Source organism: Excalfactoria chinensis, chromosome 14 (assembly GCF_039878825.1).
Source record: "Excalfactoria chinensis isolate bCotChi1 chromosome 14, bCotChi1.hap2, whole genome shotgun sequence".
In the NCBI taxonomy this organism is placed as follows: Eukaryota; Metazoa; Chordata; class Aves; order Galliformes; family Phasianidae; genus Excalfactoria; species Excalfactoria chinensis.
Window position 1 is genome coordinate 113,631 of NC_092838.1, and position 23,413 is coordinate 137,043.

At 46.0% G+C, this 23,413-nt stretch overlaps 1 protein-coding gene across 2 annotated transcripts in view; it reads left to right on the forward strand.

Moving 5' to 3' along the window:
- Positions 1-23,413, forward strand: part of DNAH3 (dynein axonemal heavy chain 3) — a 46,077-nt gene that overhangs the window by 6,950 nt on the left and 15,714 nt on the right. For both annotated transcript variants that reach the window (XM_072348766.1, XM_072348767.1), the window contains 37 exons: positions 311-506; positions 1,044-1,223; positions 1,411-1,547; positions 1,712-1,817; positions 2,646-2,824; positions 3,103-3,287; positions 3,915-4,038; positions 4,596-4,749; positions 5,178-5,322; positions 5,566-5,777; positions 6,027-6,118; positions 6,468-6,582; positions 6,918-7,034; positions 7,815-7,994; positions 8,261-8,397; positions 9,043-9,244; positions 10,516-10,608; positions 10,913-11,023; positions 11,432-11,546; positions 12,193-12,391; positions 12,586-12,694; positions 12,984-13,097; positions 13,274-13,450; positions 14,133-14,224; positions 14,637-14,856; positions 15,283-15,417; positions 16,513-16,624; positions 17,045-17,286; positions 17,889-17,989; positions 18,068-18,173; positions 18,974-19,103; positions 19,564-19,800; positions 20,071-20,174; positions 20,869-21,163; positions 21,569-21,748; positions 22,711-22,834; positions 22,914-23,070. In XM_072348766.1, the coding sequence (XP_072204867.1) occupies positions 311-506; positions 1,044-1,223; positions 1,411-1,547; positions 1,712-1,817; positions 2,646-2,824; positions 3,103-3,287; positions 3,915-4,038; positions 4,596-4,749; positions 5,178-5,322; positions 5,566-5,777; positions 6,027-6,118; positions 6,468-6,582; positions 6,918-7,034; positions 7,815-7,994; positions 8,261-8,397; positions 9,043-9,244; positions 10,516-10,608; positions 10,913-11,023; positions 11,432-11,546; positions 12,193-12,391; positions 12,586-12,694; positions 12,984-13,097; positions 13,274-13,450; positions 14,133-14,224; positions 14,637-14,856; positions 15,283-15,417; positions 16,513-16,624; positions 17,045-17,286; positions 17,889-17,989; positions 18,068-18,173; positions 18,974-19,103; positions 19,564-19,800; positions 20,071-20,174; positions 20,869-21,163; positions 21,569-21,748; positions 22,711-22,834; positions 22,914-23,070 (5,614 nt within the window). The remainder of the gene's footprint in view (positions 1-310; positions 507-1,043; positions 1,224-1,410; positions 1,548-1,711; positions 1,818-2,645; positions 2,825-3,102; positions 3,288-3,914; positions 4,039-4,595; positions 4,750-5,177; positions 5,323-5,565; positions 5,778-6,026; positions 6,119-6,467; positions 6,583-6,917; positions 7,035-7,814; positions 7,995-8,260; positions 8,398-9,042; positions 9,245-10,515; positions 10,609-10,912; positions 11,024-11,431; positions 11,547-12,192; positions 12,392-12,585; positions 12,695-12,983; positions 13,098-13,273; positions 13,451-14,132; positions 14,225-14,636; positions 14,857-15,282; positions 15,418-16,512; positions 16,625-17,044; positions 17,287-17,888; positions 17,990-18,067; positions 18,174-18,973; positions 19,104-19,563; positions 19,801-20,070; positions 20,175-20,868; positions 21,164-21,568; positions 21,749-22,710; positions 22,835-22,913; positions 23,071-23,413) is intronic.

A 23,413-nucleotide genomic window follows, 5' to 3' on the forward strand; every position in this document is an offset into this window, starting at 1 on the left:
CTGAGGCAGCAGTGAACAGCCGTTCCCGTTCTGATCCAGGGCCACGCTGCTGTCAGTGGAAAACTCCCTTTGTTTGCAGGTATGCTGACCTGCAAGTCCCTGCGTGCTGAGGCATCTCCAAGGCAGGACTAACCTCGTTTTAGGCAGATGGCACCGATGGCTTCAAGAAGTTTCTGTGCTGTTTGTGCTCAATCCTAAGCTCACTTTTTGGATTATGCTCGTTCTTTGGGTGATTTCCAGCTTAGATTTCATCTCAAGGAGCAAAAGAAGCCTGAGAAGCTTTTGAAAACTTTGTGTTGTTTTCTTTTAGGTGGATCCCAACTTGTGCGTCCATTTTACGTGATGAGAGAAGGAAGTGGCTTCAATTTGCCCCTGGAAGAGACGACGATTCACCCCAGCAAATTGAGAGCTACTTCAGCTCGGTGGCGACTCTCATGTCGCTGCAGCTCCGCCAGATGGTTGTCAGCTCCTTGGAGGACCTGCTGAGGTTTTTCATGGTGCACGAGGTGTGTGTGGAGCTGCATCTCTGCTGGCAGCTCCAGGTTGTGTGGGGATGGCAACTCACAGTCACAGGGTGTAATCCTCCGGGAAGGCTGAAACACTGCAGACAGCTTTAGCCAGCTGGAGCAGGGCTGAGCCCTGCAGAGCACCATTCCTCCTCAGTGGGTGTTTTTGAATAGTGAGGAACCGATAGTGCACAAATAGGGATTTTGCAGGTCTGGGGTTATAATTAACTCAAAGAGTTTTCCACTCCATCACGAGCAGATGTGTGTTTCTTAATGGCGTCCTTCAGTTTTATTTGCCTTGACCTTGACCTGGCCAAACTGTTCTCATAAAAGCGCACAACCCCTCTTTCACATCAGCAGTGTACAGCTGTGTATGGAATCCTTCGCAGGGGGGACTTGTGTGTGGTGTCCCCATCCATGCCAGATGAGTGCCCTGTGTTATTTCAAGTAATGCATTTAATTCTGATAATGAATGTCAGACTGCAAGAGATTCTGTTGCAATTGATTTCTTTGGCAATTCTCTTCCTTCTCCCCAAGGGTGGGAGTGATTTTGCAGAACCTTATCGAGAGATGCAGTTCTTTTTACCTCCAATACTGACTGTCACACTCGGTGTGGAAGAGCCCAAGATCATCTTTGAGCCGCCTTTGAAAGGATGTTGGGATTTGATCAGTCTGTGCTTCAGGGAGATCCTGCAAAGTGCTGAGCAGCTTCCAAAGGTACTGCAGAGATTGCAGCTCCGTGTAACCTGCAACGCCAGTTAAAAGACGTGGTACAAAAGGTTACCAGTGGGGCAGAAAGCTGTCATACACACGGTGCCAGTGAGGGTCGCATATCAGGAGCTGTGTTCTGTGTTATGGAAGACGCTGTAAACGCTCTCACATCATTTGTGATGATTCCCTGTAGGTAGAAAGGCTTCTCTTTCCACAACTGAAACGAGACGACCTCGCTCTCAGCACAGTCAGACCGGATGAGCCGTTGTTTGCAGACTATATAAACAAACTTGAAGAGATCTTTGAGAGCAACGTGCTTGGGCCGCAGAGGTGAGTTCTGTCCGTTGGCTCTTTTGCCCATCACGTTCTCACAGTCCTAACTACTCCAATCTATTGGACTCAAACATTAAACAGTTTGAGCCCATTTGTTTCTTGCTATGACAGATCTTCCCATTGGAAGCTTGTGTTTGTTTTTGTCATCTTCTGTGTTCAAGGTATTTAAACACGTACCGGAAATACAGCCATCTTTTGAACAACAGCGCACAGCAAGATGTTACAGATTTCTTGAATGGAGGTCCATCCTTAGAAGCTCTAAGAGAGGTAATAGCTGCTGTATGAACGCACAGCGATTGTCAGCTGACACATCACACCTGTAGGTCGCTCCAAAAGTAGTGCCTCCTCTTCCCATGGTAGTGCCTCTGTAGTTTCGCATGGAACCTACAACAGATACCAGTAGCACGGTAATGCTATTTGATAGAGCAATTGCTCAGCTGCAGAGCACTGCCTTTCAACAGTCACCACCATTAGCTGTGCACTCTCACCAGTGATAGACAAGCTGTGCGCTGCGCTTGTGAAGGTCAGCACAGAGGTGCCGTGCTGTCACTGTCACCATGGCTGAAATGCAGCACTTGCCTCTCTCTTTGCCAACACCCACTGCTGGGTCCCCATAAACACTCATAACTGTTGATGAACGTCAGTGGGTGCCATGTCTTGTGCACGGAGGAATTCTGTGAAACCCCTTGGCTTCATCTGCACTTCCATGTCAGAAACCGCTCTGTTGGAGTGCCTCATTCTGCCAGATCTGTCACACAGCAATAAAAAGTAATGGAGTGTTGGTGGGAAGGTTCAGCATCTGCCGCTGTCTCACCAACATCCTCCTGCCGGTGTGGGCCATCACAATAAAACAGGAGGCATTACTTCTGTAGCAGCCTTCATGCATTGCTATTCTGAGGAGTTTCCATTCAGGTGCTTTGTTCTACCCTTGGGAACACCTGGGTATCCATCTCAGTTTACATAGTCCCTTACTCCATAGGGCTGTGCAAAGGTTTCAGCCCTGTTTCCTCATTGGTCATTAATTAGTTGTTGTGTAGCATCTTTTGTCTGTGAGCCTGAAGGACAAACATCGAATCTATTGTTTCCCATTTGTAGAAGATCGACAGCTTTGCAGAACTGAGAAGAGAGATTGCTTCCCTGCGTGTCACTGTCCCCCTGGCCATGTTCTGCCTGGACGCTACGCAGCTGAACGAGGAGCTCTGCCTTCGGACTCAGCATCTTCGAGAAGCGTTGATTGAATTCGAGGTGACGGAAAACAGGGAGATAAATAAAAGGTGCGTGTTGTTAATGTGTGCGATTGTTGCTTTCTGTGTGCACTGCTGCTGTACGATTTGTGATGTATGTAACGATCAGTTTATTACAAATCAGTGCCTGTAAGCACAGCAGAAAACTGATTTTGCAGGTTAAAATATAATCCTTAATAAGAGCGTATCTGTTGTGTGTATTCAGCTGAATAACTGATGCTTAGAGGACAAACTTCACGAGCAGAATCTCACATCTCTTCACTTACAGACTCAGTAAGAAGCTTGTTTGTTTGTTGTTGTTGTTGTAGGATCTGTGGTGAATACAACGTAATTGCAAACACAATGAGCAAGCCGCCTGTGAGCACGGCAGAGCTGGTGGAACTGGATGCCTACTTAAAGAAATCCAGCCGGGTCACTGCTTCCAGACTGAGGCGGGACGTCTCTGAAGCTGCCCACAGGCTGCAGTTCCTCATGGACTATGCTGACCTTTCTGGTATGTCGCCATATAGAAACACTCCTGGGTAGATCCTGGGCTCTGCGTGGATAAACGGTGCATCTTTGGGAATGGAATGAAGGGCGGCTCAGTGCAGCTGCCTGAGTCCTGCAGTGCTGCCGTGAGTGCAGGGTGCTGAACAAGCAGAAAATGAGGACGGAAACATCAACTCCCCGTAGTCGTGGTGCTGTAGCTCTTGTGACTCCTTCAGCACTTACATGTTCTGGAATAGCAGTGATGTAAACAGTGTTTATGCACTTTGTGGAGCTGTAATCTACGTTTTTAGATTGGAATAATCTGACACTTTAGTTGGACTCAAATATCGTTTAACAGAATACGTATCCTGGCAAGCTCTTCTTAGTGATTGTCTGGTTAATGTCTAGAAGTTTACCTTCTTCACTTGCTTTTAGAGTTTTGCTGTCAGTCTATGTTGTTTTAACTAAAAGTTCATTATACAGCAAAGGTAATTCAGCCAGCAGCTTGAAATATTGCATAGGAGCTTCATTCCTAACTCAGTTATTCCTGAATGAAGTCTTGTCTTCTTCTGCTTCTACTTCCCACTCCGTTAGGCCATTGCCTAAAGGGTGGATTCTTCAAGATGTCCATATATGTGATTTTCTCTTTTAGGTCATGACATAGACCTGAATAGCATGGTTCTCCATTGGCCCGATCAGATCGAGGAGCTGTTTGAAAACTGCAGGGATGAACAGAGCATCAGGAGGGAGCGCGCAGAGCTGGCCTTGCAGGAAAGGTGCGCAGTGAAGATGTTCTGTTCATTGGGTATTTCTGAAGGAAGAGAACACAGCGTCAGTAACAGAGAATTTCAAATAAGTACAACTTGGGGGGCAGCTGAGAAAATAAGAGAAACCTGCTTGGAAATAGGATGGAAATTGCTTATAAAATGTTGACCAGAGTAAATGAGAACATATTTTAAAGGGTCTGAAAGTAGAAATGGAGGATATTGCTGGAATGGCTGGGTCCTGTTATGTAGTTCTGCCTTGGTGTACCAATTGGCTCAGCATTACAGATGGCTTTTTCACGTTGTGCCTTTCTGTTTGCATTGCTCCTGTATCTCCTTTAGGCAGTAAAGGTAAGTGAGCTGGGTCAGTTGGGAGATTTGAAAATGAGCTTGGAATTGAAGCATGTAGTATTGATGCAACTGATGAATGGGCTTTGATTGGAGTCTCTACTTTGTACCGGTCCCGGGACCACATTTCATTTGACAGCATTTGTTGTAATTCATAAAGTAGCTGAGACCTGAGAAGGGGCAGAGCAGAGCACCGTGCCAGCTTGGCTGTCTTCCCTCAGGTGTGCGCAGTTTGATGAAACTCTGGAAGGTTATGACAGAGAAGTAGAAAGCTACAAGAAGCGAGAAGTCATGACTGCAGAGGATATCAGGAACAACACCGAGAAAATGAGGGAGTTAAATAAGAATCTGGATGAAGCAGTGGCTGAACTCGAGGTTAGTACTGTCTGGTGTCAGCTGTGAGGTGGGTTCCACTGTTACAGGGTGAACAAATGGTCTTCAGGCTTCTGGACATACGCTGTCAATCTGGCTTAATGATTCCCAAATTCAGGAACACGCGGCCACAGTCTTATCCCACAGACAGGATGGCTGCTGAGCTGGAAAACGTGTTCTGGGGAGGAGAAATGCTTATCAGGTTCTTTAAGTCGAGTAACTGTATTGGCAGCAGCAGCAGCAGAGTGCTGTCCATGGGAAGCCCTGCTTCGGACAGAGGTGGCCGGAGGTGGGGAGGGAGGTGCCATTTTCCCTGAGTTTGTGCTGTTGGGATTTTTTTGTAACATTTAATAGGAATCTTCGATAGAAGATTTTTTAATAGGAATCTTTGATAGAAGATTTTAATACTTTTTTTTTTTTTTTAATGGAAGGCAATAAATAAAGAAGAGGAGTTACTTGAGCGGGAGAAGAGTTTCTTTCCTTTGCTGCAGATTATAATCACAAAGAAGCAGCCCGTCGAGCAGCTCTGGATGACAGCGTATGACTTCCACACCAAGTCTGAGGAGTGGATGCACGGTGAGGCGCTGATGAGACGTTCGTTAGGCGGAGGCTGGGAGGGTTGCCTGGTTGTTGTGGGATAGTGGTTCTGAAGGGAGAAGCGTTGGGATCCAGCACCAAGATAACGGTGTAGGTGTGGGCCTTGCAGTGATATGAAGGAAACAAAACGGAGTGATTTCCAGTTAGTGGGAGGTTGCCAGAAATACCAACAAATGATCCACCCCGAATTGCTCACTGTTTGTTTTATGTTGCTGCGTTCAGGATCTCTCCAGAAACTGAACGCTGATGAAATCACTGAAGAGGTCGGCAATATGTGGAGGGTGATGTACAAACTCAGCAAGACTTTTGCAGACCTGCCTGGGCCGAGGCGCTTAGCAGAGAGCACCAAATACAAACTGGACAAGTTTAAGCAGCATCTTCCTGTCCTGTCCCTCACCTGCAATCGCGGGATGAAGGAGAGGCACTGGGAGCAGGTACTGCAGGCTCTGCCCTGGGCAGGTTCTGTGCGCCGCCACCACGGGATGCCGTGTTCTGTTGCTCTGTGGGCTGGGTTCTGAGATCTCCAATGGCACAGATCTGAGCTCCTCTGCAGCAATACTTTGTGTTAGAAGAGGGGTGGGATGGTTTTGGGAGCACTGCTCAGCCTTTAGTTCTTGCAGTTTGATAAACCTCTTACACATGTACCTGCTGGTAACAGGCAGCACTTCTGACTTCATTTTCAGATCAGTGAGGTTGTGGGATGCGAAGTCAGGCTCAGTGAAACTACTACCCTTCAAAACATGCTGGAGCTGGGACTCGCAAAATACACTGATCAGTAAGAAGCTTCTTCTGCTTTTTTGTGTCCTTCTTTTAGGCAGCTGCTATTCCAGATGCTGGGTAACAAGTTCTAGTTTTAATCCTTTGGCATGTTAAGAACTTCCATGTTTTCGGAGCTGTATTTTAACAAAGCTCGCTGGAGCTGGCAGATGTCTTTGTGGGACCAAGCCAACACAAAATGCTCGTGTTCCCAAGGCACTTAATTTCCACATTCCAAATTTTCTGCCTGTATTGGTATCTAAAGTAATACTGATTTCTCTACTGTGTTACTACTGAGAAATCCACGTGAGAGTTAGCAGCTCTTCAGCTGCAGAAGCATTTCAAAGTTATGTTTCATTTCAACTTAGGCTGGAACCCATCGGAGCAGCTGCAAGTAAGGAGTATTCTTTAGAGAAATCAATAGAGAAGATGAAATCAGAGTGGGTCGGCGTGCAGTTTGGCCTGGTGAAATACAGAGATACTGTGAGTAAATGTGAACTCTGCGTATGCATTGTTGAGAATAATTATTTCCAAGGGGGTCTTAAAGGTCCTTTACAGCCCCAACCATTCTGTGATTCTGTGAAAAGGGGATTATAATCACTAGCAGCCCTGGCTAGCTTCTCACTTGCAACACCAGTCTATCCCTTGACCTTTGAAACAGTGATGCACAGTAGAGAGATTGAATCTGCAGTTGTGCTTTGGGCTTGCTCAGTGCCTTGCCCTCATGGAATGGGGTGGCATGAAGCTGAATGAGCATGAGGTAGAGAAGCAGTGAAAAGGAGCAACTGTAGTTACCTGAACATGTGATGTATTTACAGAACCACAACATCCTGTCCGCCGTTGATGACATCCAGCTTTTACTGGATGATCACATTGTTAAGACTCAGACGATGTGTGGCTCTCCCTTCATCAAACCAATAGAAGCCGAATGCCGGGTAAGAAAAACCTGGTTTGGTTGGGCTTGTGTGTCATGACATGGTTTCTGTAAGTGCTTCCATGTGTTTTGGCATGATAAGAAGTTGTACAGTGTGAACTGTTTGAAGGGATCTCATTCATATTTTGCTCCAAGAACTTGGAATTGATGGTTTCCAGACAAAGGTGTGCAAAGCTTGCTTAACAGCTAAAACAAATGTAGCTGCTGATCCCAGCCCTGTTGAAAGCCTTGCAGGAAACTGTAGTCTTCTCCACAACCTCTGCCAGTGCAAAAGTTGTGTGCTGTGCCCTGTCCACAAGGGCAGTGACGATCTGCAGCACAGAACAGGAGAAATGCAGCTTCCCTTCCTCACAACTGAGAAGCAGCCTTGTACAAATACTTGAAAGGCTTCTTGCTCCTTTGGCCTGCATGTTTATTTTGCAGGTGTGGGTGTGTTCCGCATTAAGACATTTGGTGTCCTCTCCCTTGATGGCTAGCTGCAGATCCACATCAGCCAAATAACTCCCATGGGTTACAGCAGACTGTGTGGGGTTGAGGCCTGCCGTAACAGTGCAGTGTCGCTCTCGGGACGTTCAGGCTGTTTTCAGCAGGGCTCTTTGCAGTGGGTCTGTCAGGGGAAGCTCCTCCAGGAGATTTTTCCAAAGTCCCCTCCCAAAAAACCACAGGAATGCAGTGCTGCGTTACATCAGCAGCCTGAGATCTTCTACTGTCACTCTTGTAATCAATCTACGTGCTCGAGTGGCTGCTCATAAGTCTTACATGTTAAATGTTTTCAATGCAGGCTTGGGAAGCAAAGCTGACTTTAATGCAAAGTATTATAGATAACTGGTTGAAATGTCAGGCGACGTGGTTGTATTTGGAACCAATCTTTAGTTCAGAAGACATTATAGCTCAAATGCCAGAGGAAGGCAGAAAGTTTGGTGTTGTGGATGCATACTGGAAGGACATCATGGCACAAGTGGTAAGTGCTAACATTGTCAGTGTGCGTTGCTATGCGTATCCAGTAACATCAATATTGCTGCTGAGGAGATGGACCCACTGGGTTTTACGGTTGTCTGTCTGGTCACAAGGAGGTCTGAAGTCTGGTGTTGTAGTAAAAGGGCTTTGAGATTTCCCCAGAGGGTGTTGGGGGTGATGTGGAGCTCCAGTGGTATTTTGGTTTTAAATCTTAATGTACAAACACTTAGTGAACGTTCAGCAATTTGTCCTGTATTTGTTCTTATACAGGTGAAAGATTCAAGGGTGCTTGAGGCAACTGAGCAACCCAAGATGTTAGACAGACTGCAGGAAGCAAACACTCTCTTAGAGGACATTCAAAAGGGATTGAATATTTACTTGGAGAAGAAGAGATTGTTTTTCCCAAGGTATATGAATTAATTGGGCCTCAGGGTCCGTAGGCTCTTTCAAACAGAGCTGAGCTGTCAGGTCATTTCATAAGCACGTGTGCTCACAGTGCCATGGAGCATAAGGCAAAGCTCTGTTCTTCTTTCCAGATTTTCACTAGTTTTTCTCTGCTCAAGCTGAGTTTGCAGGGGCAGGTGGAGTGGGAAGAAGTCTGCCTGCCATCACTTCCAGCAGTGGTTAGAAACACTTTGTCACTCACAGGGCATTTTTGAGGCAAGCTGCTGCTGTGGGGCTCTGTCTCTGCCTTGCCTTCCTTGCGGTGCAGAGATGTGTAGTAGGTGTGGCTGATGCATGGTTCTGTGTTTTAGCGGGTCTTTGTTGGATGCACTGATACATCTGATCTTCCCAGAGTTTTACGCAGGTTTGAGAAACCATCTTCCACTGCATGAAAGGAAACGTGTGCTGAAATTCTGACCGAAACAACCATTATAAGTTATATAATGGTAACAATAACTTAAAAGAAGGGGTCCGAGATAATAATTTCTCCTTGGTTGTATTGACATGTTAAGCAGCAATGAACACAATTTGTCTTGCAGACAATGTATGTTTAATGAGAGTTTTAGTGTCTGGAATGTTCACATTGATCAGCTGTATTTTTCTGACAGATTCTTTTTCCTGTCTAACGACGAGCTGCTGGAAATACTCTCTGAGACAAAGGATCCCCTTCGAGTGCAGCCGCATTTGAAGAAGTGCTTTGAGGGAATTGCTAAGCTGGAGTTCACCGAGAACTTGGAGATTCTCGGCATGATCAGCTCAGAGAAGGAAATGGTTCCTTTCATCGATAAAATCTATCCCATGAATGCAAAAGTAATTCTTTTTCCTACTATGGTATCAAATGAGTGCTTTGCCTAAATTCCGTGTTTTGGGGGAATTAAATTGAAAACATGTAGGATGAGATCATGAATTATGTGTAGGGACAGCAAACAAAAGGAATTCCTGCAAAAATACGTGAGGTGAAACAGCCTGGTGAACTCCTCGGGGTGCTTCCCTGCCTCTTGCACACACAGCACTTAGGAGATGTGGCACAAACCCTGTCATGCATCTGTGTAAATGTTTATCCGTATAGATAGGTGTGCTTACAGAGCATGGCTGAAGCACAAAGCAATGAGGGCAAAGAGGAGAGCCACCGAGGAGATAGAGCCCTTGGTCAGAGGACAGCTGGGTAGCCAAGCCCAGGGACTGCCTCTGTCTTTGTCTTGCAGAGCAGACTGTGCTATAGAATGGTTTGGGTTGGAGGGGACCGTGCTGTCTGAGCATTGTTCTGTTACACCCATTAGACCTGCATTAAACCTGGCAACAAAAGGCAGGAAAGCAGCAAATAGCAAATGGCAGGAAGACGAGGGGAAAAATGTTGGATCTGGAACGATGGGGTCTCTGTTGCTGTGCTCCCGTGGAAGTCGTTCCCCCCATTGCTGTACCAGAGGGGTAACTTGCTTCTTCTCAGCTGTTGCTAAAACTAGTGGTAGTTCACAAGACAATTAGTACAATAATAATGCTGAGCTCTGAGTGTGAGGTGCTTCCAGGATTGTTGGAGGTGAAATCAGTTCATCACAGTTCCACTCTTTGTGGCAGTCTTCAAATCTGTAAGTGCTGGGAAGTATCTGGGTAGTTGGACTGGAAGGTCTCAGGGGTCTTTTCTAACTGGGGTGATTCTATCTCCTTCCCTCTGTTCTCAACCTGAAGGTATGAAGGTGAATTACTGAATGGTAACCAAAAAGAAATGAGAGGTGGGGAATGTTGTGAGGTCCGTGTGCCACCTCAATCTTCCAGGAATGAAATATCCTGTGTTAAAATGACCGAGCTTATCTCACTGTGCCAGCTGGCACCTGCAGTTGTCTTTCATGGGAAGCGCTGTGTATTGGTTCAGCTGGATTCTCTGCAGCCAGTCGATTCGCCTGCCTAAAGGCAGCGTTCAGCTGCAGAAGTGCCTGTCAGAATCTGCACAATCTCTAACCACCTTTTCTCCTCCTAAATGGGAGAAAAGTCTACTAGAATTTGATGTATTTCTGAGGGTTTGCTCTTTAAGAAGAACATCTTCAGTGAATGTTTATTGACTCGATTGCTTTTCCTACTTGAAGGGCATGGTAGAAAAATGGCTTTTGCAAGTTGAGGAAATGATGCTGGCCAGTGTGAGACAAGTTATTCAAGATGGCATAGGAGGATACGTCAAGGTAATCGGTCCTGGATTATAGCACTAAATAAGTTTCACAAGCAACTGTATATGAACATGTTGTTCCCATTCTTCTTAGCCAGGACAGCCTGTTTGAAGCTAAGGGGAATCTAGCTCTGCTTGTTCAGTACGTGTGAAGTTTTAGTTCTCATGTTCTTGAGGAAAAAGCAGCAAAGCTTTCCATGCAATCCATGCAAGATCTCGTTTATTTTCAGTGTTAGACAAAAGAAATTGGGGAAAATACTTCTTGCAGTGCTGCGGTCAAGTGTGTTTATGTGACTTTGAAACGGATCTTTGTGTTTAAGGTTCCTCGAAAAGCTTGGGTGCTGCAGTGGCCTGGGCAGGTGGTGGTTTGTGTTTCATCCATTTACTGGACAGAAGCAGTATCTGAGGCTATAAGGAGAGGAACCTTACAAGTAAGATTTTCTTCTGCTCTTGCCTTAATCAGAGTTTAGTGCTTATCAATAAAATCTCTGTGTAACCGAGATGATCTGTCAGGAACACACCACGGCTTATTCCTGCAGCATGCGTTATTTTCTGTTTCCTTCTGCACTCGATCACAGCAGAGCCTTGCTCTCATTGACTCTGTGTATCTTCAGCAGCTCTGCTGGAGGAAATGATGTTGCTGTTGTATAAAATTGCACTGCTACAAATCCAAGTACAACACAAACAGTCATAAGCTGTAGTTAAGCGCTGTCTTTTTATTCCCAGCTCTCACCTTTACCTGCAGAGCTCCAGGGGAACCTGAAGGCAACGATCTTTCCTTGTGTGCGCAGGAATTGCGGTGCCATTGCCTTCACACCTGCGTTCTGTTTCTGTGACAGGATTTCTTGGAGGAGAGCAATCGGCAGATTGGGGACATTGTTGACTTGGTGAGAGGAAAGCTGTCCACTGGAGCCCGGCTGACCCTCGGAGCTCTCACTGTCATCGATGTGCACGGTAAATACATCTCGTTCGTATGGGGCAGCGCTGTTCTGCTTTGGTAAACTGCTGGAGAGGGGCAGCTCCAGTTCTTCCTCCACCAGACAGACCATGACAGAAGATGCGTTAGAGGGTTAATAGCAACCACTCTCTTTGGTTAATTCCCAGGAGATGGAAATCAGTTGCAGTGGCTAGAGTGGAGCACTGATAAGGGCTCAAGGTCCTGAAGCAGCCTCTGTAAGCTGTCTCAGCACTCTCCCAATGGCCCTCTGTTTTTCTTATGGCAGCAGGGCGAAGGGAGGGGAGCTGCTCACACTCCTGCTGGGGAGCAGCAGGCAGCATTCTCTCACTTTGCCCGCATTTCCACTGCTTGAAATGAGCAAAACAGCCCTTACTGAGTTGCTGCGCCATGATGGAGGTTGCTCGGCTGTGCACAGCTCTGCCTCCGCTTAGAGCTGGCGCTGGGATCTGGATCAGGTGGAGCTGAGTCCCTGTACAAAACAGCTGGAGGTTTCTTTCTGACATGAAATTTGTCCTGCTGCTCTGGATGTTGGCTTACCTTTATGTGTATGTAAGGGGATGTTATTTTACTTACACGCTGCTTTAAGTAATCAGAGCTAGTGGAAGTTTGGATTTTCAAAGCAATCTGTCCCTTACGCTGCAGCTCGTGATGTGGTTGACAAATTGGTTGAAGAGAAAATCACAGACCTGAATGACTTCCAGTGGATTTCCCAGCTGAGATACTACTGGGAAGGGGAGGATGTGGTGGTACGAATGATTACAACGGAAGCCAAATATGGATATGAATATCTGGGCAATTCTTCACGTCTGGTTATAACACCACTAACAGACCGGTGTTACAGGTGAGCTGTGTGCTGTCGTGCTGGAAATGTCAAGAGCTGTGCACTGGTGAGTTTATTTCTGTGAAGTTAGGCGTACAGGTGAGCTGTGCCTGCCTGGCACATGAAGAGCAGCTACAGAGCCGCTCACTGATGATCAGTCCTTCAGAGACAAGTTGCCGTTAATGATTTCTAATGGCTGTGCTCTTCTCATGTAGGACATTAATGGGTGCCTTGAAATTAAATCTTGGTGGTGCTCCGGAAGGACCTGCTGGGACTGGCAAAACAGAAACAACGAAGGATCTGGCAAAAGCACTAGCCAAACAGGTACTAAAGTGCAGCTGGTTTGGTTTGGGTTTTGGTTTGTGTGTGGATACGTAGGTATTTCTTGCAGTGCTGTTCTTAATCAAGTGTTGTTCGTTCTCTGCCAGCTCAATCTTTATTCAAAGAAGTAGTTGGTAAAAGCGTTGCATTTAGGATTGTGTCTATATGACATCGTGATATGATATAGTCATCCAAAATTGGTAATAATAATCCCTCCCTGGTTTAGAGGCTAAGAATTTACAGTGGACCTGGTGTTAACCCTGAGAGGTGCTGTCTCTGTCTTCTGTTGTAGTGTGTGGTATTCAACTGCTCGGATGGTCTGGATTACAAGGCGATGGGCAAGTTCTTCAAAGGTCTGGCACAGTCTGGGGCATGGGCCTGCTTTGATGAATTCAATCGGATTGAGGTAATTTTTTAACTCAGACAAGTAATATGGAGAGGTTTGAGACTCAAAAGTTTCAGACTGGTACACCTCACGCTGAGAGGTTCTCACCTGGAGGACTGCAGGAGATTGCCATAGAAATATATCTAAACCTTTGTCTCTGCACTTGTGATGTTTTCCAATCCACTCTGCCTTATTAGGTTGAAGTATTGTCAGTGGTCGCCCAGCAAATACTCAGCATACAGCAAGCTATTATCCGTAAAGTCAAAACCTTCATCTTTGAAGGCACTGAGATCTCTCTCAATCCCACCTGCGCCGTGTTCATCACAATGAATCCTGGCTATGCCGGCCGGGCTGAGCTGCCTGACAATCTGAAGGTAACCCTGGGATTTTGATTTCTTGTAGAAATTAAACAGAATTTGCAGCTTCTCATCTATTTCAATAAGAAAAGCAAGACAGAAATCGAGTAATAGTGATCTAACTTGTTCTGCTGTGCTGTTCATGGAATGTACAAACTTGGGGCTGTACAAAGGGCACAGACAGAAGGTCTCTGCAGTCAGCCTGGTAACAGTTTGCAGCTTTAGTTGTGCATTCACTGAATGGAAATGCTGCTGGTGTGCGATGAGTTGGAGTTCCAGACCCTGATTTGATTTATAGCAACTTCCTGAGGAGCTGCAGGGACTGATGGGGTTCTTCTCCCAGCCTTGGCACACATTCTTCACGTGACCTCATGCAAGATGTTAACCACACCATGTGATAGCAAGTCTGTTAGAAAAGAGAGGCGAATAATGCCTTCTGTTTTGGTCTGTTAACAGTTCTTTAGAATTATGACTCTTTCTAAATGTTTGTTCCTACAATGCTTAGCACGGACCTCTTGGTAAGATGGCGGCTCTAGTCATGATTCCAATGCAATCTTGTTTATTTCAGACAATTCCTAAAGGAATGAAGGAATAACACGGTGGTTATAAGTTCACAAACCACAGAGATACCATTATAACAAAACAGGTACGGCTTACTACCAAATTCCACAGTGTGAGCTGAAATATTCTTTTCTTGTAGGCGTTGTTTCGAACCGTTGCCATGATGGTACCGGATTATTCTTTGATTGGAGAAATTTCACTTTATTCCATGGGCTTTTTGGACTCTCGAAGGTAAGGCTTGCTGAATTTTCCACCTCGACTGAGTCTAATAGACATCCTTGCTCTGTAAGGCACACGTGTGTATCTTTAAAGCATAACATTCTGGAGAGGTTGTCTTGTTTGGTTTCTCCAGAAGGCACCATTCAATCCCCTGCATTATTGCCAGTCCTCAGTTATCGCCTCATGTTGACAGATACAGATCTCTGCACAGAATTGTTTGCAGAATGCAGCTTAGGTGAATTGCTGAGTGGCACACATGTTCTCTTGCACATCACAATGTACAGTTCTGCTTCCAAGGCATCTTAGCAGTGTTCCTGGTTGGTGGGTCTGCATATTCAGTCACTGCAATGATTTTGATGCTGAAGTTATTTTCGTGGCATGGTGAGACATTTTCCTTCTCCACGTGCTGTTTTAATTCCCGCAGCCTTGCCCAGAAGATTGTCGCCACGTACCGCTTGTGCTCGGAGCAGCTCTCATCTCAGCACCACTACGACTACGGCATGCGTGCTGTGAAGTCTGTGCTGACAGCAGCAGGAAACTTGAAGCTCAAGTACCCAGCTGAGAATGAGAGTGTGCTGCTGCTGCGTGCGCTGATGGATGTGAACCTTGCCAAGTTCCTGGCACAGGACGTGCCCCTGTTTCAGGTGAGCTGTCACGTGGCCGTGGTTCTCTATGGTAAGAACCTCCTGATGAGGAGCAGCTGCTTCGGGTGCTGCCGTGTTGGCATACGGCTGTTGCAGTCCACAGATCTGGACGTGCTCTTTGGTTCCATGGGTACTGTCCTGGAATGCAGACACGCAGTGGTAGCTCTGAAGTTATGCTGTGTTTATAAGGTAACTTGCTGCAGGCGCTGCTTCATCAGCAGAAATGTTGTTTTTGCAGTTTGAGTTCCAGCTTTGTGCTGCAGGAAAGGTGGACAAACAAACCAGTTGATTGGAAATTTGAAGTTGGGTGAAAGAAGGAAGTTTCCTTCCTTGCAAGCTTTCCTTGCAGGTTGTGGTACTTCGGGAGTTTCCCCTTTCTGTAATCTGTGGGTTTAGATAATGTTTCATTTTGTCTCTCCTGAACAGAGTATCATCTCTGACCTGTTCCCAGGAGTGGTTCTTCCCACACCTGACTACGAGCTCTTTACCCAGGCACTGACGGCAAATATCGAGAAGATGCATCTGCAGCCGGTTCCATGGTTCATTGGGAAAATTATTCAGGTTCTTCTCACACTTATTTCTGGTGGGGAGGGCAGTAAGAGCAAACGACTGAGAAACAGTCTTCATCCCTTCCCTGATGGTGTCATGAATGAATCAATAGATAATAGCCTCTGTGATCAGTTAACTTGGTATTACAGACAGCGTGTATTTAGTGAGGAAAAACCATGGAATAACTGTCAGTTTTGCTTCCAGTGGGTTTTGAATTCAGTTTGTGAAGGAGCTGATTAGTTGGAGCTTGAGCCTGATGATTGAGGATAAAACACTGAGCTGAAGCTGTTGATGGCCAGCACAGTGCTGCCAGGCAAACAGAGCTCCGGGATGCAGGCAGGCTGTGGTCCCAGATCTGCCCAGTCTCCTTGGGAAGGGCTGGGGTGTCCCATCGTGGCTTAGCTTTACCTTCAGTTTGTGTTCCTGCTGTTCCCCGTGCACTGCCGTGTTGGTGGCCTTGCAAAGAATGCTTAACTTGTTTCTGTGTGAGCAGTGCAGCCTGATGCTGTTGGGAGCAGAACTGTAAGGCCTGGGGCTGGTTCGTTAGGGGACGTTAATTGGCTTACATTGCTTTGCAAGCCATGCTTGATCTTTCATTTAAGCAGGAGCAGTATTAACTGGTAAGGGATTTAAGACATCAGCCTTAACCTGAGGTTAAACCAAACCGGCTTAGGGCTTCTGTAGGGTTCTGTTTGAAGGCGTTCAGGTGGAAGGCTTTGATGCGAGGTCTGGCAGAATCTGCTGGGGACACTGGAGAGGTCACCCCCCTTACAGGTCACAGACGGCCTTGAGGGACTGCTGCTTCGGCAGGTCCCCAGAGCAGCAGCTCCAGGTGATTTGTGTTTTTCTCCCCTGATGACCATTCATGTCATTGAAGGCTTTATGCACTGGGCCACGATGAGCAGTGCCTGGTGAGAGCTTAAATTACATCGCTGTGAACTGCCATAATCATAGGACGGTGCTCTGATGTGGGTCAGTGCCTTAATGGAGCGCAGGTGTTTGGCTGCTTTCTGCTGTGACTGAGTGCAGGATTGGTGCCTGTGGTTTCATACACATTACGTGTACCTTTAAGCGATGTTTAGGCTGAGTGCCGTGTCACTGCTGCAGGTCTACGAGATGATGCTGGTGCGCCATGGCTTCATGATTGTTGGAGAGCCTCTGGGAGGGAAGACATGTGCTTACCAAGTGCTGGCTGGAGCCCTTGGGGATCTGTGTGCAGGTAACTTTGTCCAGCCCCAAACCTGGACATATTTTCTGGAAGTAGTTTGGTCTGTTTGTACTGGAGTAAGAAAACACAGTAATGCACTCATAGTTCTGTGCATTTTGTTTGCACTGTATTTGTTCTTAATACCCCTGCAAAACTTGAAAGCGAGCTGCAATGGGGAGACTGTAAGTAGTCCCCTTAAACATACAAGATCTCTTAATGCTTTATTCTTTTTAATGTGCTTTTGCATAAAGTGCTTTGTGCTTTTCTTGTACAAGTAAAGGAAATTATTATTCACTGATGCCCAACTTCAGATATCTTCTCTTTCTTGCCTTGTACACCTGAAGTAGGAGCCTTTTGAAATGTTCTTTCTTGGATGTTGAATAAAACAAAGCTATCACATTTTCAAGCTCCTCTGTTTGTCTTCCTACGCAGCAAAATCAATGGATGAATTTGCTGTTGAATACAAAGTTATTAATCCTAAAGCTATAACCATGGGACAACTGTACGGCAGCTTTGATCCTGTGAGCCACGAGTGGACAGATGGGGTTCTTGCACACGCCTTCAGGGCACAAGCAGCTTCTACTACAGATGATCGAAAGTGGATTGTATTTGATGGCCCGGTGGACGCAGTTTGGATAGAGAACATGAACACTGTGCTGGATGACAATAAAAAGGTAGCTTCCTTTGAGCCAGGTGTCCCACACTTGAGTACGTACCTTACTGCAGTTGTAGTAGCAGCATTGCTTCCATGGTGGTCAAAGAGTATAACTGTACTATGCTGCAAGCCTAACGAAAGGCTGATGTGCTTAAAGGCATTGCTTTCTCCTTGGGCTCCACGGTTTAGGTCAGTAGAAAATTGCAAGCTGTTAATTCTTCCTTAGAAGGCTTATCTTGCGCTGATCTCATTGAAGTGAGGTTATTAACTGAGGTTTGTTTATTGAACGATTCAGGAAACTGAAATGAGTAAACTCAGTTCTGGAACTGAACACTGAAGTGGTGTAAATAATTTGGTGAATAAATTAACTAAAGGAAAGCTGCAGATCATAACTGCTTTTCCTTACAGGGGGATTTAAAGATACAGTATTGCTTCTGTACGCCATAGCAGGAAAAACTGAGGTGAGGGCAGAAGGCAGCAAGTGTTACAAGAACAGAAAGGAGTGAAAGAGAAGTGACATTCAGTAGAATGAAGTAGAGCGGCGGTTGTGACAGGCATTGCTTTGCTGGTAGATTAACGCTGACATGAGTCAGTCACATTTCCTTGCTGTTTTCCTTCTAGCTGTGCCTAATGAGTGGTGAAATAATTCAGATGAGTTCAAAAATGAGCTTAATCTTTGAGGCTGCAGACTTAGAGGAAGCGTCTCCAGCAACTGTTAGCAGGTAACGTGAAGGCCTTCTAATGGGAAGTGTCCCACCTTCAGCATCTCTTCTGCTGCCATAACTGTTCCTTCTTCCCAGGTGTGGCATGATCTATATGGACCCACAGCAACTGGGTTGGCAGCCGCTGAAGGATTCCTACATGCAGACGCTGCCTCCAAACCTGCAGGAAGAGCACCGGGAGCTGGTGAGAGCATTGCTTCTTGGCAAGGGTCCTGGTTAGCAGATTGACTTCAAGGTGATGCTCACTTTACTGTCTTGAAAGCAAGCACGCAGAATTAAACCTGCTGAAGTACTGTCACTGTTTTGAGCATCCCGGGTTTCTTAGGGGCTGTTGTGGATTGTTTTATGGCTACCAGTGTCATATATCAGGGCACGAGAAGTGCAGTCTGTGAAAGTTCTTTATTGACACAGTCCTCGTAGGTCATCAAAACAAGACAGTTCTTTCTGTGTCAGCAGATGGGATGGCCCTTTAGTGCAACTCCTTCAGTAAAAGGCCTTGAGAGGAGCCTAGGTCACGATTCCTCTCCTGTTTTCCCTCTTGAGTTTGCAGAGCAGGTCCCACCAGGCTGCCTGCTCCAGCACTCCTGCAGGTACCGGTCTGTGCTCTTGGAACTCCTGCTGTGGCACAGTATCTCTGCTGGGTCCTCAGTAGAGGCCAGTCTTTATCAAGGAAAGCTGAGGCCCTTTTCTCTGTACACATTGGAATAATTTTTTTTGTTGCCCAAGCAAAGCAGCAGCCTCCCTGGGCTGAGCAATGGCTGTGCTGCTGGGATTTCTAACTGGGTAACGAAATTTAGGGTGGAAACTCCAGTGTGGCAGAAGCAGCTTGTTTTCAGCACCAGGTAATGACAGTGAGGCTTTCCTGACCTTCCTTCTGCCAACTTGGACAATTCGGGGTGTTTTGTGTTTTCCTGACAGAGACGTGGAGGCAGTGGGAAGTGGCAACTGCTGCGTTGTTAAAAGCTATTTTCCATTTCCTGGCAGGTCAACGACTTGTTCATGTGGCTGGTTGAGCCCTGCTTAGACTTTATTCACCATCACTGCAAAGCCGTAGTGCAAACATCTTCTCTTCATCTGACTTACAGCTTTATGAAACTCTATACTTGTCTGCTTGGTAAGCACCCTAAATCTCAATCTTTTTATTCCTTTTATTTTCCCACCTTTTGTTCCATAACAAGACGAAGGTTATCAGATGGAAGGAATTTCTGCTTCAGATGCTGTGACAAGTCCTCTCACAGATGGGTGTTAATTACATAGTGCTTGGGCTGGCACTCAGAGCTGTCACGCTGGGGGCTGCTGTAGTTACAGAGCTGAGCATGAGCTGAGCGTGGCCTTGGGAGCATTTCCCACCTGCTTTGTTTGCTGCCTGCTGGCATCTGAAGGAAGAATAAAAAGGACCCTTGTAAAAGCTTCTTCTCATTCCTTTCTATCTGACGATTTGTAGCACTTCACACAGGCAGTTTTCATCACTCAGTGCTCTGAGTTTGTCTCAGAATGCTTTCTGCAAAAGTAGGTTTTGGGTTGGGTTTAATGGTTGTTCTTGGCGTTTAACTAGAATTAAATGTGTGTTCCAGATGAAATAAAGCAACCTGAAGAAGAGGGGAAGGAAAGCATGTCTGCTCAGCAGATCACCTTGTGGCTGCAGGGACTCTTCCTTTTTGCTTTGGTTTGGACGATTGGGGGGACCATCGATGCAGACAGCAGGAAGAAGTTCGATTTGTTTTACCGTAACTTGCTGCTGGGGGCGGATGGTGGAAACCAGCGCCCGAAGAACGTGAAGGTTACCAGGAACAACATCTTCCCAGAAAAAGGTACTTGGTAACTGCACCCGCCTGGCTATTGATAAGGCAGGGAGTCGGCTGGGCAGCTCAGCTGGCCTGAGAGCTGTGTGCTGATCACAGCGGGGGGGGGGAAGAGGCTCTCCTGAGATATATAAAGATATAAAGATATCAAAGATATTATGAAAGATATGAAGATATAAAGGCCTTCATTGTCACTCTGTGTCGGACTTCTCACACTAATGTTACAGAAGTTTGTTCTCATCAGTGGGTTTTGCCATGTTCTGTTTTTGTAATTAACAGGGACTGTTTATGACTTCTATTTTCACAAGCGTGGCAGTGGGCAGTGGAGCCTGTGGACAGATTACATCACACAAGAAGAACAAGTGATCTCCCCAGGAGCTAAGGTTTACACCGATAGTTTCATTGTAGAAAACAATTGTTTGGTTAAAAGATTTCGAGGTATAAATCAGTTACCTTTGCAAACTCCTATTATGTTTAATGTTCCAACTGCAGCACTGTAACACTGTAGGCCCCTGTGTATTAGTTCTGGTGTTACTGGTATCACTGTATGGTACGCACTGAACAGAGAGACCAAGCAAGCAGGTCGGTACTTGTTTGGAATACGGGGGGCAGTTCTGAGGGCCCCGAATCCACTGCATTTCCACATGTAATGGCACAACTCACCTGATGGCATCTGCGAACTTTCTGAAGTGTAGCAGGGCAGAGGTCTGTATAAAAGTGCCTGTTCTGCAGGTGTCAATTCAAGATAATTGGTGTTTGTTCAGCTTTTGTTAGAGAGAAATTCTGGCAGGCTGTCCCTTTCTTAAACCGTGTTTGCCATGCAGTTCTCTTTTCAGGCTTCATAAGGTGTAAATGAGCCATGCAACAGGTAAGTGCAGGTAAGAGCTGGTTGGGCTGTGTACTGAGAAGTGATGCCACCTGCATTGTCTGGCAGGATCTTGCTGTAGCCTGGTTTCAGAGAGGAGAATTTCTTCGACACACATTTATGCTACAGGCTTCTTGTAGCTGCATAAAGTATTCACGTTGGTGTAATGTTAGTTTGATCTTCATGAGTCGTTTTACTTTCCTATGTAACAGGTGTCGGACCTTATCATCCCAACAGTGGAGACTGCCAGACAGATGTTCTTTCTGAAGACATACGTGGAGCACGATATCCCGTTGCTTTTTGTGGGTCCCACTGGCACTGGAAAATCAGCCATAACAAACAGTTTTCTGCTGCAGCTTCCCAAGCAAACGTATATCCCAGTTTTCGTCAACTTCTCTGCAAGAACCTCGGCTAACCAAACCCAGGACATCATCATGTCCAAGCTGGACAGGAGAAGAAAAGGATTATTTGGGCCTCCTTCAGGGAAAAGGGCTGTGATATTTGTGGGTAAGACAAGTTGCTCGTGTTTTTATGTCATTTAACTTCTGGCTTCAGGCCCAGGAAGTAACTCACAGACATTTGGTTTGCCTCAGAGCAACTTGTGTATTTCCAGCGTCTGAGGGAGGGTTAGCACTGCCCCCTGCCGAAAGGTTTCCAGCTGCTGGAGCAGCACTCCAGAATCGCTTACTGTCTCATTTTACGTGTGTTTGCTACGTAATGCAATATAAAATCACCAACCACACTAAAACCAACAACGTAATGCCTATAAAGTATAATGTCATCTGAGTCTGGTTTTAATATGAAAAGAACAATATCAACCTTTTTTCTACCTCTGTTTCCATTGTTTTTAGCTTCATAAAAAAGATTCCTAAGCATTGAGATGTTTTTCCTTCGTCCCTCTGCCTTCCACAGATGACCTGAACATGCCGGCCAAGGAGGTGTACGGAGCACAGCCGCCCATCGAGCTTCTCAGGCAGTGGGTTGATCACGGTCACTGGTACGACCGGAAAGATGCATCCACGATTAGTATCGTAGACGTGCTGCTTCTGGCAGCAATGGGCCCTCCTGGGGGAGGCAGGAACGACATCACAGGTAGGAAATCTACCAAGGGCGACACAAAGGCTGCGTGTGCAGGAGGAAAAAGGTACATTGTGGTGGAGAGTTTGTGATTGGAGTTAAGAGGCAGGTTTCATTTTGCTGATGACAGACTCTGTTTGTCTATCATTTGGATTGCTCCAAAATGAAGTTTGTGTGCTCAAGGTCAGAACTGCACTTTTTCCGGGATGAATTCAATCAATGTTAGGAAATGGAGGATGAAGTGACAGTAAAGGTTGAGGAACTGGCACTTTTCCACTTTTCACTCTTTGGAAAGGGAAGAGAACAAATCTTCCTGACGGCTCTTTGGCTACTCTACCACTTCTCACCTGAAGCCCCATCTCCTGCTGCTGGGATAGGCTGCCTGCATTTACTTACTTACAGGCTTGTTGCTCAAAGATCAGCGGTGCCTGCCAAGTCACTGTAAGGAAGGTTGTATGTTCTGGTGGAAAGCCTAACTATTGCTACAGCTACATCGTTATAATCACTTAGCCTCCATATGAAGATTCCAGTGCCAGTATACCTGTATGCGGTCTGAGGAGGATCTATTAAAATAACTATTATGATGCTGCTGAATTTGTACAGTTTAGTAGTGTGAATTCTACATAGTTTTAGTTGAAATCTGAGAAGGTGGTCAGTGCTTCTGTGGAGTTTTACTGTGCTGTATCAATGCCAAAGCTCCTGGAATTGGAATTTGGGTGATAGTGGCTGTATTGTGGTGGAGATTTGTGGTTTCCTTATTAAAAGCAGTCAACTTAAGGAGGAATACTGACATAAAATATGAACCAGTTTGTACTCCATTGGTGTCACCGCTGGGGCAGAAATTAGGCAAAAACAGGATTGTGGAGCTGCAGCCAGATGCAAATCTGTGTGAGAGGATCGTGGGCAGACACGAAGGGGAGGCAGGAAAGTGCCTGGATGATCCTAGATCGCTCTGCGTGTTGTTCTGTGTGTTACAGGGCGCTTCACGCGGCACCTGAACATCGTGTCCATCTGTTCGTTTGATGATGACATTCTCACCAGGATTTTTAGTGCAGTTGCTGACTGGCACTTTAGCAAAGGCTTCGAGTCCATCTTTCTGAGGTAATTTGGTGCATTTCCTGTACCACCTTTGTCACGTTTTACCTGCAGATCTCATGTTGTCTCTCCTTACCGTCTCCAGGCTTGGTAAGATAATGGTCCAAGCAACAATGACGATTTACAAGATGGCAGTTGAGAATTTCCTCCCAACTCCTTCAAAATCCCATTATGTCTTCAATCTCCGAGATTTTTCCCGGGTTGTTAAAGGAGTGCTGCTCTGTCCACACACCCATCTGCAAGTAAGTAGTTCCATTGTGTTGCTGTAGGAAAGGACAACGGGGAGAGTAAATTACAATATTACAAAGGGAACGTCTCAAAATACGTCAACTGTGATTTCATTTGATGTGCATTTACAGTCGATATTGCAGTTGAGTGCCTTGCTGGGTATTTTCTGTTTCTGATGGAGGGAAGCAGCTGTAATTTTTGCTGATATTCTTTCCACGGGTCCAAAGCCAATCTGATACAGCCCGTCCTCGGGCCAATCCACCTCATGTGCTTTCAAACAAAATCTACTTGGGCCAAATACTACAGAAGTGTAGTGACGGGTGTGGAGGATTTTCATCCTTTCGCTTTTTGTTCAAT